The 15,396-nt window shown below is 36.4% G+C and overlaps 1 protein-coding gene across 1 annotated transcript in view; it reads left to right on the plus strand.

The window, feature by feature from the left end:
* The window catches only part of LOC111874776 (cap-specific mRNA (nucleoside-2'-O-)-methyltransferase 1), a 69,078-nt gene that overhangs the window by 5,391 nt on the left and 48,291 nt on the right, over positions 1-15,396 (plus strand). The window contains exons 4-7 of the mRNA XM_023870595.2: positions 1,121-1,260; positions 7,868-8,023; positions 12,997-13,164; positions 14,531-14,698. Coding sequence (XP_023726363.1) covers positions 1,121-1,260; positions 7,868-8,023; positions 12,997-13,164; positions 14,531-14,698 — 632 coding nt within the window. The remainder of the gene's footprint in view (positions 1-1,120; positions 1,261-7,867; positions 8,024-12,996; positions 13,165-14,530; positions 14,699-15,396) is intronic.

A 15,396-nucleotide genomic window follows, 5' to 3' on the forward strand; every position in this document is an offset into this window, starting at 1 on the left:
AATATTAACATAATATGGAATATCAATATGTTTTAAACACAATCTTAATTAATGAATTTGAAATCTATGAACAAGTATTTTTTTACCAGTACTCATTGGAAAATTAGTTCAATTGGCGCATTTCTGCACAATTCTTTCGCGGGCCGTAGTTTGGAGACCCTTGCCTTAGACCATGGAGCCACTGTAATCGGCCATCCACCTTATAGTAGATATAATTCCAACATACGAAATTTGGAATTGTAGAGCATAAATGTTTGCGTTCAAGAGTGATTTTGTACATGCAGATGATCTCACTGAATTACTTTAGTGTGAAGACATCATGGCTAAGATATTAATTCCTCATTTCTGTTCCCCTATTTGAAGAAGCAGTTTTGTTTAGCAGTCTAGATGAACTAATTGCTCATTGACCAACATACAGATCTTTGAGTTTGAGATTTCCAGCAGTTCTGTCCGTCATAAACTTAATTTGTTTCATTATCTAGTGATACATATTATGTCAATTATAACTGCTCATAACTGTCACCTTGCATGTTTTGGGAGTGTCCAAGAGCAACAAATTAATAATTTCCAGAGGTTCACATTGCACTGCTAAAATGGAACACTTGTAGTGTGATAAGTCATGTCGTCGTTCAGCTCCTGAGGTTGTTGAAAGCCATTAGTTGATAGAACAGATATCAGTAACCCCCTTTTAAAATCCAGACAGAATTCAACACAAGCAGTCAATTATTCCAATTAATTTATGATGCTCTTGGGATGACTACAGTAATTCTCTCCTAACTGAATCGTAGGCTACCTTGGAACCTATGAACAGCTGAACTATTAATCTTGAGAGAAAATGTATACAGTTTTAGTTTTGTATGTAGATACTGTTCAGTTCTATCACCCTTTCTGTATATCGGTGCAAGACTGGATTCCTTATACTACTGTGGCAGTTATTTTGTGTTGCAAATAGACATAATTAGTTTGTGAATATATGAAAGGATATATTTAATGGAAAATGTAATCTGCTATTGATTTGTGTTCTGAAGAAAACTGTATGGGGTTCTAGTCTAATTTCATTGTTATGCAGATGCTTTTCTTTATAAAAACAATATAATGATGTTAATCATATTTATTTCAGACCGGAGCAGCACAGACCACAGTCTGCCAGATGATGACCTTCAGTTGAGTGATGAAGAGACTGAGACTAGTTTGATGGACAACATGGTGAAGCACATCAAATCTGAAAGGTTTTGTGATCCCAAGGGTCAGAAGATGATGGTCAGTAGCAGGCAAATGTTAGAGAATTATTAAAACAACATTAAGCTCATGAAACATTAATTTATAACATTTTCAATTAACCTGTCAGCACTAGAGGATTTATTATCAATGTAAGTAACTGAGGTTAGAAGGAAATGGGGCTTTAAATTCCCAAAAATACTTGTTGGTACTGAAATAACAGTAAATTTTACAATTTTAATCATTTTGTGGTCATGTCATATAGCCTAATATCTAAAAAATATAAGGGTGTTATTACATTACCTTAGTAATTCACTTTAATGTAGTAGTCCACTAAGTACTTACAGGTATTCCCATGCATACCATAAATTCACCCATTGCCTGTTTTTCAAATTTTGTATGGAAGATCTTCATTTGAACACACCTCTCAATTGCAACTTCTTTGTAGCAATTGCTTATTATTATAAATCCCAGAACCATTACTAAAAGTATTTCAATTGTTTTTCAGAATGTCATTTGAGTTGGATGATGTCTTCTCAGGCGATTAGCCATATGGAGATGAATTGAACGAATGAATGAATAAATAAAAGGGGGTGTGGATCTTAACCAGTCCTTGCACCACAACCATCAGTCGTCTGTCATGCATCCCCCATACCCACCCCTCTCTTGAGACTCTCAACAACCCTCATTCCAAACAACGTGTAGTTTGTTACTTAAAGGGTCATCTTGGAAGTCACTGGTTCCATAAAGTAGTGTCCCAAATGATGAAACTGTAACTAAGCTAGAGCCCGACAATCACATTGAATATGTGAGGCTGATCCATCTTTTTCCAGACACCTTTCACAAGTGGAACTGTTGGTTAATCCCGCTTTAAAAATGTGTCCTTTCAGGTAACAGTGTCCTGTATGTAGTCCTGTTGTCCTGTGGCCCATCATGACTGGTTTCCATTTAGTTTCCTTAATTCCTTACTTCTTCTGGCAGTGGGTTCTTGTTGCATGTGTGAGTCCTATTAATGATACCCAGTATTTTTGTTGTCTCTGTGTGTCCGTTTCCTGACAATCTTCATGGCAACTCCTGCTGAGATGTTGTATGCTGGGTCATATCCCAATCTTGCCAGTTGATTGGCAGTTTCATTACCCTCAGTACTGTTGTGACCTAGCACCTGTATCATTTGAACTATGATATGTTTAACCAGTATTGCAAGGGATTGGTGGCAGTCCCAGACCAGTTTTGAGTTGATCTAATAGTTGTCAGGTGATTCAGTCATGGGTTGACTGGCAGATAGAATATAGATGTTTCTGTTCTTATAGCCATTATCTAAGTTCACTGCACATGGCATGATGGCATACACTTCTTCCTTGAATACTGTGGTGTTTTGTCCAAGGTTATAGCTAAGCTTCTTCTGTGTACCTTAATCATACAGTCTGGCCCCATTGTATAACAGATTAGTCCTCGTTTTCTATTGGGTTGAAACCCTTCTTTCCATTCACTTCTGACAAAGGATCTTACTATGAAAGATTTGACTTAGACATGTCTTCATGTCATTTTATGAGTTCTGTAGGACTGGTTCTTCTTTCATGCCCTGAGACATGTATGCATACCCATATTTTTGGGTTTCTGTTGTTGATTACAATAGAGCCTCTTGAGTCCTGCTTGGGCCAAAGAGCATCTCAGTTATAGCTGTAAGAGCCATCATTGCTTCAGTGATGTTTAAGCAAGTCAGCCAGCCGTTGGAAGTTTGTTCAGTTCATCCCTTTTGAATTTTACCCTAGGCCAGCACACAGTGACAGCATGGATAATTATTGGTCTGTATTAGTATGACTGTAGAGTCGTAGTATATATCTATTGCAATACCTTTGGTCTCGGTCCAAAGTTCTCCTCAGAATGTGCCTGTAGAGGTCCAAAAGATTCTGCAGGGCTTGTTCATTACCTTACCCAGCTGCTTCTTCCAGATTGGCCCCTTGTCTTAAAGTTAGTTCAAGGTGGATAACTGGGTTGTTTTGCTGAAGAGGGTTGGTTTCTTAAGCCCTCTTATTTACCTCCTCCTGGTAAATGGTACAGTTTTCAAGTTAAAATTGTGGCTGAAAGTTGCACAGTGATCACATTGTAATTTAATATGCAGGGGAGTTTAATAAGTTTCGTTTAGAAGTTCTTTGGAGCACAGGTTTTGTGTCTGAATTAGTCAGACGTTAAAACCTGAGTGTTTCCTCAGAACTGAACTCTCCTGGAACAGAGATCTCAGACATCCAACCTCTGGAAAAGTTCTATCCATCGAACATCTCGTTGGCTTAGTTTGAAATCAAGGAGGTTTCCAAAATTGTTTCTCCCAATAAGCTATGTGCATTTAACAACTGTGGACTTTAAATTTCAAATGACTTTTTTGACAGTGCTCTGATCTGTGTCTCCAGCATGCCTCCCTTTCTTCCTTTCAGTAATCTTAGTCTTGGAGGGGGTAGCCATTGCAGTCCCTCCCTCGTTAACAACAGATCATGAGGATGCCAAGCCTGTTAAGTCCCCTTCTTCACATTTGGGTCCTGTTTAAGGATCACTCATGACCTTAGTGGTCCCCTCAATGAGTTCTGTGAATATCTAGTCTCCTTGATGATTTTTGAAGGAATCCTGTTCTGTAAGAAGGATAAGCCTCTGGTCTTTCAGCTCAGGCAGCCTATCCCGCACTCTCCAATGTTCAGTATGAGGCCTTGAGTTGAGGTTCTTAATCTCTCAGTAGCTAATCAGGACTCTTGACAGCCTTGGCCTTTGTACTATTAATTGTCCCTAATGACTGCTAGTTAGTACACACATACACGAATGTACCTCCCTCCAGCTTGAAGGACCTCAAGTGTGGCAGTTCTTGCAGAGTCTCATGGAACCCCCAAACCATTTATTCAAGGATAAGGTCTTGTTTGTCCTCTATCAGCTTATCTTTAAGATGGCTATCCTTGATGCTGGTGAGAGGCGCCTTATAGGTCACTGGCTTCCTATAGGCCCTTGGCCTTTTTGGAGGTCTGACTCCATCTGTAGTATGACCCTGAAGCCTTGGTTGTGGCAAGACCCTGTACTAAAATTTTCATAACAGTCTGTTTGGTCATGTCAAGTTCGTCAACTATCATCCTGCAAATTAACCAACAGTCAGGTTGTGCAAGTTCCGTGATTTTTCCATTTTTGGCCATTCACTTCATTGTGGGAGCATCTTGCCTTTTTATCATCTTTCACGTCTTCTCTGCCTTCTCTGAAACTTTTGTGCCACTTAAAAACATTACTCTTGCTCATAGTGGATTCATAAACTGTAGTTAACATCTCTAACATTACACTTGGCAATTTCTGCAGTTTAACACAAAATTTCACGTTCATTGTCTGTTCCATTGTATGCTCCATTTTCACATCTGAACAAAGTTTGTGGCACACAGTGATCTAACAGGCTGCTGTTCAATGAATACTAAATGTAGCTTATCCAAACTTTCCATGTGAGCTCTGTCTTGTCACTTCACCCAACATTCCAGGTATCCCCTGATCCTCTGGTGCAAAATTTAAAATGTGTCTTGAAATTTGTTTGTCCATCCTCGTAGTTACTGTGAAGCTTCAAATCATGTACTGTATGTGTTATTTGTATCCTGTGCTGCACTCTATAACCAGAGACCACTAATGAAAATATGAAATTGTATTGTAGGTAGTTATCAGTGTTTGGAGGAACCTGCTGCCTTCATCTTCAGAGTGAAGTAGTAATTTGAAGTTTTGTAGAGGGTCACTGCATAGGTCCCTTACCTTAGGGACATTTAGTCATCTTTCTTATTGAAGATCCAGCAGGGAATCAAACCCTGCGATCTGTGATCAGAAAGTGACATATCTGAAGTCCCACAGTACTATAACTATGCAGTCCTGAACTGCCTGTTAGAAGATTTGCCCTGAAATAGGGCCATTGCAGGCATGTTGAAAGATCAGTCTACCAAAAAACACTATCAACTCTATCAACATGATAAAAAAAGGAGTGATACTTCCAATGTTGACCATTTGTTGTATGAATGTTCATTCCTTATACACACTCATAAACATTTCAGCAGTAGTAGTAGATATGTTAGGTATATGTTAGTTATAATCCTGAATCCTCTTTGCATGATTACATATAAACCACATCAGCATATATTTCATTAAATATTATGCAATGTAACAATACAAATATTTTATGTAAATTATTTTAGTAGATCAGTCCATTTTTAAAAATCTGCCAGATATGGACATTTTAAGCATCTTACCATAAATCAGTTTGTATTAATGTTTTCAGGTGAATAAAAAAGTAAATTTTTTTAGATTATATAATGTGATTGACAGTTATATTATGAAAGTTACAGGTCATTGGAGACTGTATATATACCCTATACAGATTTAAGCAAATTTACAAATTTTTACAGTTCACAGACATTGAAGCTCATTTTAATGCTTATGACATTCCGGTTTATAAGGTTTAGATTTGTTTTGAATTTTTGTCAGAAAATTCTACTTTCTGTGTCATGAAATAAGCAGATTTCAATTGATGAAGGGATGCTTTTCTAGAAAGGCAGACTCCTGTTACATGTGTACACAGCAAACCAGCCAATTAAGCATGGCACAGAGATTTATAATTTTTGTATATAGAAATGGAGACATATGCAATCTAAATGTACATGGTAGAAAATTAAAACAATAAAGAATCTTGTAGTCAGTCTTATTGAAGACACTTTACTTAATAATACACGCCAAATATATTAGGATAACTATGGTAAGAGTTCTGTCCTTTGTGAGAGACTTTCCATGTGGTACATTTCAGTTAAACAAAAATTCCCCAAAGATTTTAGACAAAAAATGTAGAGGCTAAAGAAAGGAGGCACAGTGGTGATAAGGGAAGGCCAGGTTCTTGTAAGGTGTGACAAGACAGAGGGGGCTGAGAAATTGATTTCTTTAAAACACATCATTTTCTGGGTGGTGGGCTCAGGAAATGATGACACTAAAGGTGAAACTACAAAGAAATCAGAAATTGTCTCTGACTGTAATATACTTGCAGTTGGCTATATGCTGCACACGTGCACATAGACCTAGTATAAGATGGCATCAAACCTCACTCCTAATGTAGAACAGTGCTGTAACATCATAGTCTTAGTGAAAGAAAAGGTGAAACCAGCAGAAATTGTTCATAGATTAAATGCACAACATGGGAAAGAGATTCTGTCATGTGCAGATGTCTGTGATTTATATAATAAGTTTTCCGAAGGCCAGCAAGAAGTCTTCAAGATTTCAAAACACAGCTATCAGCTGACAAGGTCATGGCAAGTGTGTTTTTGGATTAAGAAGGAGTGATCCATATAGATTTTCTTCCCTATGGCGTGACAGTTAATGCACAGTCTTACAGTAAGTTGCTTCACAATGATGTGCACTAAGTGATTTAGAAGAAAAAATCCGGGAAACTATGAAAGATCATCCTTCTGTGTGACAGTGTTCACCCACATACAGCAGATTTTACGAAGGCAACGCCAGAAACAGTGGACTTGAAAATAATGAACAGATCTCCCAACAACCCTGATTTAGCCTGCAGTGATTTTCATTTGCTTGAACGAAAGAAGGTGCACCTAGGATGACAGAAATTTCAAACTGATAATGAAATCAAACACTTTCCTGAAGTAGCTGCTCAATCATTTTGTGCTATTGGCATCAGCAACTTTCAAGGATAATGGAAAAAAATGTGTTAGTGTAGAGGAAGAATATCTTGAACAGAAGTGAGAGTTTTGTGATTTGGGCGTGTATATTCTTCATGTAAAAGAATGACATCCAGATCAACCTTGAACCACCCTCATAATGATTTTCTTCCCAATAAGAATTACAGTTTGTTCATTGTAAAGGATGTTTCTGCTCTGCATTGCATAAACAGGTTACGATTATATTCTTTATCCTGTCATGTGGTTGAATTCATGCATGCTGAAGTCTGAAGGTATCTTGATGGTAAAGAGAAACAGTGATCAGGTAGCAGGGTATGTATAGGATATGTTTGATATCTGGGTTTGTGGAGAAATTTTGCAAACAGACAGTCGGTAGATGAGGCTGTATTTGTTGAAGTGTCTGTATACTAGGAGCCTAAATAACTGCAGTTGATGCAGGAGATGTTTTCTGGGGTATCTTGGTGTTCCACAACATCTTAATCAGATATTTATTCTCTCAAGGAGGATTCTATTATGCATTCCAAATTAGTCTAATGAAAACCAAACTGTGAGCAAAGAATAAATGTCTGTGGGCCTGTATTGTTGATATTTTTTAAGTTAAAAACACCTTACTGTGCAAAACAATGAAAACAACTCTAAAAATTGTGACCGTATAATTTATTTTTCTATAACATTACAAAATGTGTAATTTAATTTAAATAAAGTTTAAGTACTTAAGCCTAGGAAAGTTTAATTTTTACAATCTGCAGCCTCTTAAACATTTTCTGTCATATTTTAACACATTTATTGTGAAATATTTTATTGATTATGTCATATAACTTTTGAGAAATAATGTTTTGTTATGTGAATATATTAGAAGCCTAGTTATATGGGTGGGTGGCTGCCAGTTAAAGGGACATGGCCGTCATACATGAACCAACAAAGTAGTTAAACAAGTCTGTCTAAATCTGTGTTGATTCTTACAGGAAAGAATGGGCTACAGAGAAGGGCATGGCTTGGGGAAGCATGGCCAAGGTAGAGTAGCTCCAGTGGAGATGTCTCATCAGCGTGGCAGACGAGGTTTGGGTTTACACATAAAAGGGTTAGAAGCTGCCACCCTCCAGTGGGATAGTAGTCTTGAGGTAAGTAATCAGTCACCCACAAAAATGATAGTTATAACATTCAGCGTCTTACCTTATTAGTAATAATGTATATTAGACTGTATATCAGTAATGATATACTGTATTTGTCCAGACAAAATAGTTTATTTGAAGTATTCAGGTAATATACATACTTTTGATTGTAGTTACAGGTAAGACCATCATTTAAATATTTTTTTGGTGTTATATTAATGTTCTTTATGTAAATAATTATTTCCAGTTAATGTAGTTATCTTTCTTATCATGTTTATAAAATGATGACTGTCAAGTCTGGTGGTGATATCTACTGCTATATCATCTCATATCTCTGCGTGGCATCTGGCATTACAGTACCACTCTTATGGAATGACATGCTGGATGGATAAGAAATTAAGAAATGTTGCATTGCATAATATTGTTTGGAGGTAATACAGTTAAGATGATTGGACTGAAAAGATTTAAAGTACATGGAAGCACTGTTAAAATCATTGTAACATTTCACTGATTTGTTTAAATTTACTTAATTTTATCATAATATTACACTGGTTGATATGAGAATAAAGTTGCTCCTGTGCTTAACTAATTAAGCACTATGCCATGAAGGCATATGGGGGAGTGAATGTACAGATCCACATTTTCTTGACCTCGGCACTAATTGGAGGTGTGCGGTCAGCTTCATGCCCCAGCCACTTTACCCCTGGCGAAAAAACCTCCAGTACCCATTGGATAGGTGGTTTTGTGGACCCCAGAGCTGGTCTCGAAGATGTGGAGAAGAAAACATTCTTGACCCTACCAGGACTCAAACTGCACCCCCTTGTNTCATGCCCTGGCCACTTTACCCCTGGCGAAAAACCTCCAGTACCCATTGGATAGGTGGTTGGGTGGACCCCGGAGCTGGTCTGGAAGATGTGGAGAAGAAAAAATTCTTGACCCTACCAGGACTCAAACTCCACTCCCTTGTTCACCCAGCCTATAGCCACTTGCTATACTGAGTACGCTGTCCCGGATCATCTGGCTGATATAAAAGCTCTGTAAACCATCGTAATGCTTTGTGATAGTGAATGTGAACAATTTATATAGTTCCACATTAAATATGATTTAATGATCACAATCTGTTATTTCAGCTGATGTAAAGTCTTAGAAGTATAGAATTTATTAAAATTGGAATTACATGAGGGGCTTGACACCCTGTTTTGTTGACAGTCAAGAAGTAGTTGAGAAACTGCAAATTCCAGCATCCATGATGAAAACTGTAATCTTAACTGAATTACTTAATAATCTCCTGATATCTGTATATTATATAACGCCATCCTAAGTGCAAACTATATTTATAGGTCTTTCGTTTTGTTCCTCTCTATACACTACATGTTTCGGCCCCAAACGGCCATCATCAGGTGTATTCACTCACGTATCTGTTACACTGCACTTATTTATGACATTTAAAATTTAAAAACATAGGTCTTCCTGATTAGCACTTATAAAATCTTCGGTTCTAATTTGAAATCCTTTAAAAGTTTTTTCTCTAAACTTTAAATTTTAAAAATGTCAGGGTTACTTGCCCTATGTCTATAGTGCTGCAGCGGCTTCTTCTTGTTTCTAGTATTGTATAGGTGTTATTCTGTGTAGTCTTCTTGTGTGCGTGCCGCTGCTTATCTTTACTACGTGTGCATAAGCAGCAGCACGCACACAAGAAGACTACACAGAATAACACCTATACAATACTAGAAACAAGAAGAAGCCGCTGCAGCACTATAGACATAGGGCAAGTAACCCTGACATTTTTAAAATTTAAAGTTTAGAGAAAAAACTTTTAAAGGATTTCAAATTAGAACCGAAGATTTTATAAGTGCTAATCAGGAAGACCTATGTTTTTAAATTTTAAATGTCATAAATAAGTGCAGTGTAACAGATACGTGAGTGTATACACCTGATGATGGCCGTTTGGGGCCAAAACATGTAGTGTATAGAGAGGAACAAAATGAAAGACCTATAAATATAGTTTGTACTTAGGACAGAGTTATATCATATATCGTATAAAGTGCAACAGGATGCTTAAATATAATATTGTAAACAGCTCCTGATATGTAATTTGAGGTTTCTTTCGTGTTCAAATAAAAGACTAGGCAACCATTGGCTACTGAATGCCATTTCAAATTTATGATATTCGATAACACTGGATAGACTTAAAATGAATTGTTTTGTACATTGTGGAACCTACTTATCTGCAAACAGCCATTTGGTGATAAGCTCTGAGCTTGACATTCAAAGCAATGTGATGGTTGGCTGTGAAACAGAATTTACGTTCTTTCTGACTTCAAATGTGCACTACAATATTTGGTTTGGAAAACAAGTGATTTCCTGTTCTTTTCCTGTACTGAGAAAAATATATTGAAATATCTGAATATTTTTACAATATGTAATTAATAAATTTTTATAACATTGTTGAACCACTGACTGTGCAGTTAGGAGTTCAGTGTTTGTTTATAACATGGGTACAATTGTGTAATTTTTGTTATACAAAATTGTGCTATTTATCTTTCAGTTCCCTTTTTTACAGATCACATTATTGCCAATCACTGTTGACAAGAGAAAAATAATGTGATTCATGTTGCATTCAATGGCTTTGCAATGTTCAGGAGATCAGAATTATTCTTGTTCTGTAGTATCCAGGAATGATATTAATTTGTGTCCATTGTGTACAGATTATTTTCATATGGTCATGTTCTACTTTTATGCTGGTGAATACTGTGCTGCTAGTGATTCAATTTGACAGGGACCAGATTATACCAATGCCAACATTTACTTTTGTGCACCACTGTGGGGCTGAAATCTAACTTGGAGCCCAAGAGGATCATCACTTGTACCTCCACCTGCCTTTACCCCACCACCCTGAAGTAGTCATGGCATGCTTACTTGATGCAGTTTGAACCCTGTGTAGTCACCTCCTGGAATAGGAGAGTTCAGTGTTAGGGCAGGAATGAATTATTTGATTATCTCTGTTCCTTAGACTTTAAGTTGGTAACTACCTTCTTAAGCTCTGCCACCACCCATATAAGATTCATCCTTTGATTGAATTTCCTAGACAGATGTGCATAAGAAAATATTTCCTGCAGCACTGGTTTCCTTCTTGTCAGCAAGTTACAAGATGTTTTTCAGTAGCTGTCATAATGGGAGAACAGAGCATGAAGTCTGCACTGGATGAAGAAGCAGTGCCCCCCCCCCCAAGCCTTAGTCTGATGCCAGGTTAAAGAAAACATGCGAAAGTTTGGTTGACCCAAAGTAAGTGCTGTTACCTCCACTGCATATAGAACTGGGCTTGATGAAACAATTGAGATGCCACTGGATAAGCATGGTAACTGTGTCAACAAATTCACAGTGCTCATGTGTGAAAAATTTCAAGGAGTTCTCATTGGGCTTTATATTGAAATTTGACTTCTAATGAAGAGCTTTAAGGAACAGTGAGAAAAGTTAAAAGAGAAGCATGAGTTACCTTCAAATGTTCCTAACCAAATGATGAAAGTATTGTCAAAAACATGCTTGGTGAATTTCAGAAGTTAATCTGTGATGTAAGTTTGAGGATTCTTTATTACAGTCACATTTTGATTATTTTCTGTAAAACCTCAATAGTGTTAGTGATGAACAAGGGGAAGGTTTCACAGAATATAAAGGAAATGCAGAAGAGATGTCAGGGATGGTAGGATGCTAACATTGAAGCAAATTATTGATAGTAGTTAAAAAGAGGGACTTCCAATGTAAAACACATGTGCATGAATGCACACATGCAGACCTGCACACACATAGACACATGCACACAAAAAATGCCAGTTTGATTGCAGGTAATAATGAATTCAGATAAATGTTCAGTATTTCACTATTGCTCATTATTAAAATGTCTATGTATAACACAGTCCATCAATAATGCAACAAATTGTTCCTTTTTCTTCCACTTAACACTTTTAACACAACATGTTTTGGCCCTAGATGGCCATCTTCAGATGTATTAATATATTAACACTGCTACACTGCATTAATATGCGCTAAAATCACACGTTGTAGTCCACATAATATAAGAAAATAAAATAATCTTAAATTTTAATAGAAAATTTTAATGCAGTTTATTTTATTTTATTATATTATATTAAGTGGACTACAGTGTGTGATTTTAGCGCATATTAATGCAGTATAGCAGTTTTAATATATTAAGACACCTGAAGATGGCCATCTAGGGCCAAAATATGATGTGTTAAAAGTGTAAGTGGAAGAAAAAGGAATAATTTGTTGCATTATTGACAAACTGTGTTATACATAAACGTTTTAATATGTCTTTCAACAGGATGCTTAAATACAGAATTGCTCATTATTACCTACTCATGTTTTGGTAGAGTAAAATAGTGATCTGGTGATCAGTACATGATGAATAAGTATTACCAGAAAACAGAAAGTGTATAAAAATAAAAATGGAGCTTCTTTCCTCACACAATTATTTGAAAACTTTTTAGTTAATTAGGTCAGATCTGACATAATAACATGTGCGTATAAATTTAAAAATTAAAAATGGCCAAACTAAAATAGTTTTAGATGAAAATAAGTTATGAAAAGGCATGGGAATTTTCCTTGGGTAAAAGAAACATTGGCAGAATTTATACAATATAAAGTTAAGGTGAAAAGATTTGGCATGTTTATATTTGTAAGGTGTTATTAAAATGCATGTATTTAGTTTATGGTGTGGTGGCAATGGGGCATTGTTTCAGATGATCCTGATGTTCCGTTGAGAAGATGCTTCTTCTTAGGTGTTGTAGTTATTCTTTTGAAGGAACTGGGCTGAATATGTTTCTGAGTACATGGAGTATCTTCTTGATCATTTGTAATGAGGATAGATCTGTTAGGGATCAGATCTAATGTTTTTGTTTAAAAGTGTTTTAGGAGCTGTATGTAAATTACTGAGTTTAATTTCTAAGTATGGTCTTATGTAATAGGTGATATCAGTTGAGGAATCTGTCTCATGGCTGGAGAACAAGGTACATGAAATATTCACAAGAGATATACTTAATGGGTGGATTAAGGAAGGAAGCAAAAAAATGAGGATTGATGATGAAACAAAATTCTGTGATCCTAATTTACTTAGGAATGTTCTTAGTTCTAAGGTAAGTAAAGGGTGCTAGTATTGTTTGAATATTTAAACATTCGGTACACCTATCCATATTCAGTATTTATTTTGTGTTAAATTCTTAAATGAACCATGTTTAGCTCAGGTGGCTAAATGTTGGACTGTTTCGATAGAGGCCAAGGACAGTTTTTGTTGTATTTGTGGCGGACTACATGGTTAGGGACAGGTTTCCTCCAGGTACTGTGTGCCTGTTCCCCCTTTAAGGTTCCAAGAAATGCCCTGTTTTCTCTCCCATTTGTCATTCAGGGCTGGTATAATGGCCCATGCAAAAGAATGCCTGAAGAGTGTTAGTACATATATTAGTATATAGTTTCCAGTAATATGGTTTTATAGTTATTAGGTGACTGTAACTCTTCTTGTGATACTGTTAATGTTAATATTTGTTACTTTTTTTGAGGTACTTATTTATGCTTGGCCTGTCACTTGATTTATTAAATGACATTTGGGGATACAACAGTTAAAATAATGTACAGTATGTTTCTAGGTTTCCTTTCATTGATTCTGTTTTGAGTATAACATTCATTATATTGACTGATGTTTGTGTGTAGTTATGTATACATACATTTTTATCAATTGTGGATAAACATTACAAATTCAACAACTTGTGGAAGTGATGCCAGTGATGGGACCTTAGGATATCTTGTTGTAAATGCTGGAAATTGAGTTACTATATATTTTGTAAGATTTGAGGCTTTCACGGCGGTGACTATGAAGAAAGCAGGCTTCTGGGATTTGGCACCATGTATAAGTGGTGTTAACNATTTGAAAGGATATGGTACTTAAGCTTGACAGTAATGACCTCTTGCAGTAACTTGCAGAATAATGGTATACTCACATTGTGTTCATCTTTTGGGTTTGTGAACATGAAATCAAAAACTCTGTCCATATTAGCCATTTTCATGGCAGCTCGATTCAGAAAGAATCCACCTCTGATTGTTTCAAATGGATTTGATCTTGTTCTAGCTTTTCGCATTTCTTCTGGATCCAGTTTATCAAAAACATTCTGTAACAGACATACTTACATATACAAATGAAAACACATTATATCACACACATGCACATGGAATTTCTAAAAGAAATATTTTATTTTGGAATGTTCAATATTGAATATACAAAATATATAGTAAGAAGAAAGCAGTCTTCTGGGATTTGGCACCATGTATAAGTGGTGTTAACACCACTTATACATGGTGCCAAATCCCAGAAGACTGCTTTCTTCTTACTATATATTTTGTATATTCAATATTGAACATTCCAAAATAAAATATTTCTTTTAGAAATTCCATGTGCATGTGTGTGATATAATGTGTTTTCATTTGTATATGTAAGTATGTCTGTTACAGAATGTTTTTGATAAACTGGATCCAGAAGAAATGCGAAAAGCTAGAACAAGATCAAATCCATTTGAAACAATCAGAGGTGGATTCTTTCTGAATCGAGCTGCCATGAAAATGGCTAATATGGACAGAGTTTTTGATTTCATGTTCACAAACCCAAAAGATGAACACAATGTGAGTATACCATTATTCTGCAAGTTACTGCAAGAGGTCATTACTGTCAAGCTTAAGTACCATATCCTTTCAAATAAAGTGAGCCGTTCCAAGCTTTAGCTCGCTCACGTATGATGTCATCATGTTTCCCTTGACGGATTCCATCCCCACTATGCAGTATCCTGACGTCAGTCACGTGGTCCCATGTACCCTCTCGTGAAGGGGAGAATTNATTGGTGTTGAGACAGGCCTATTTCTGGGAACTTTGGTTTTCAATTGCCAGGCATTATTTATTTACCCTTGTTCACCAGTGACATAAAATTTCTGCTGACAGGGTACCAGAATGTTTCACTATAAAATGTTTATATATACACAATATGTGCATGCACACATGCACTTTAGGAAAGTTTGTTTTTATGTCATTTTCTCCTTAGAACCGTAATCCAGTTCTAAGTCTCCAAATCCAATATTAGGTCAGCTTACAGTCAGTGCTTCCTCCAATTTTCTTGGCTGCTGCAGGATTAAAATATTTATGTATCTCTGTCCCCCTTCCCTCCCATTTAAATAGGTTAATACATATTTGTATTACTTCTGTAACATCTACAGGCCCCAAAAGTAAGTGACACCTGAGTTGGAATCCACTTTTATAAGAGTGGGATGGAACATGACCTGTAATAAATTGCTGCTAACACTGCTGTCATGGGGTTTCTTTGTAATCT

This window comes from Cryptotermes secundus, unplaced genomic scaffold (assembly GCF_002891405.2).
Source record: "Cryptotermes secundus unplaced genomic scaffold, Csec_1.0 scaffold314, whole genome shotgun sequence".
Taxonomy (NCBI): Eukaryota; Metazoa; Arthropoda; class Insecta; order Blattodea; family Kalotermitidae; genus Cryptotermes; species Cryptotermes secundus.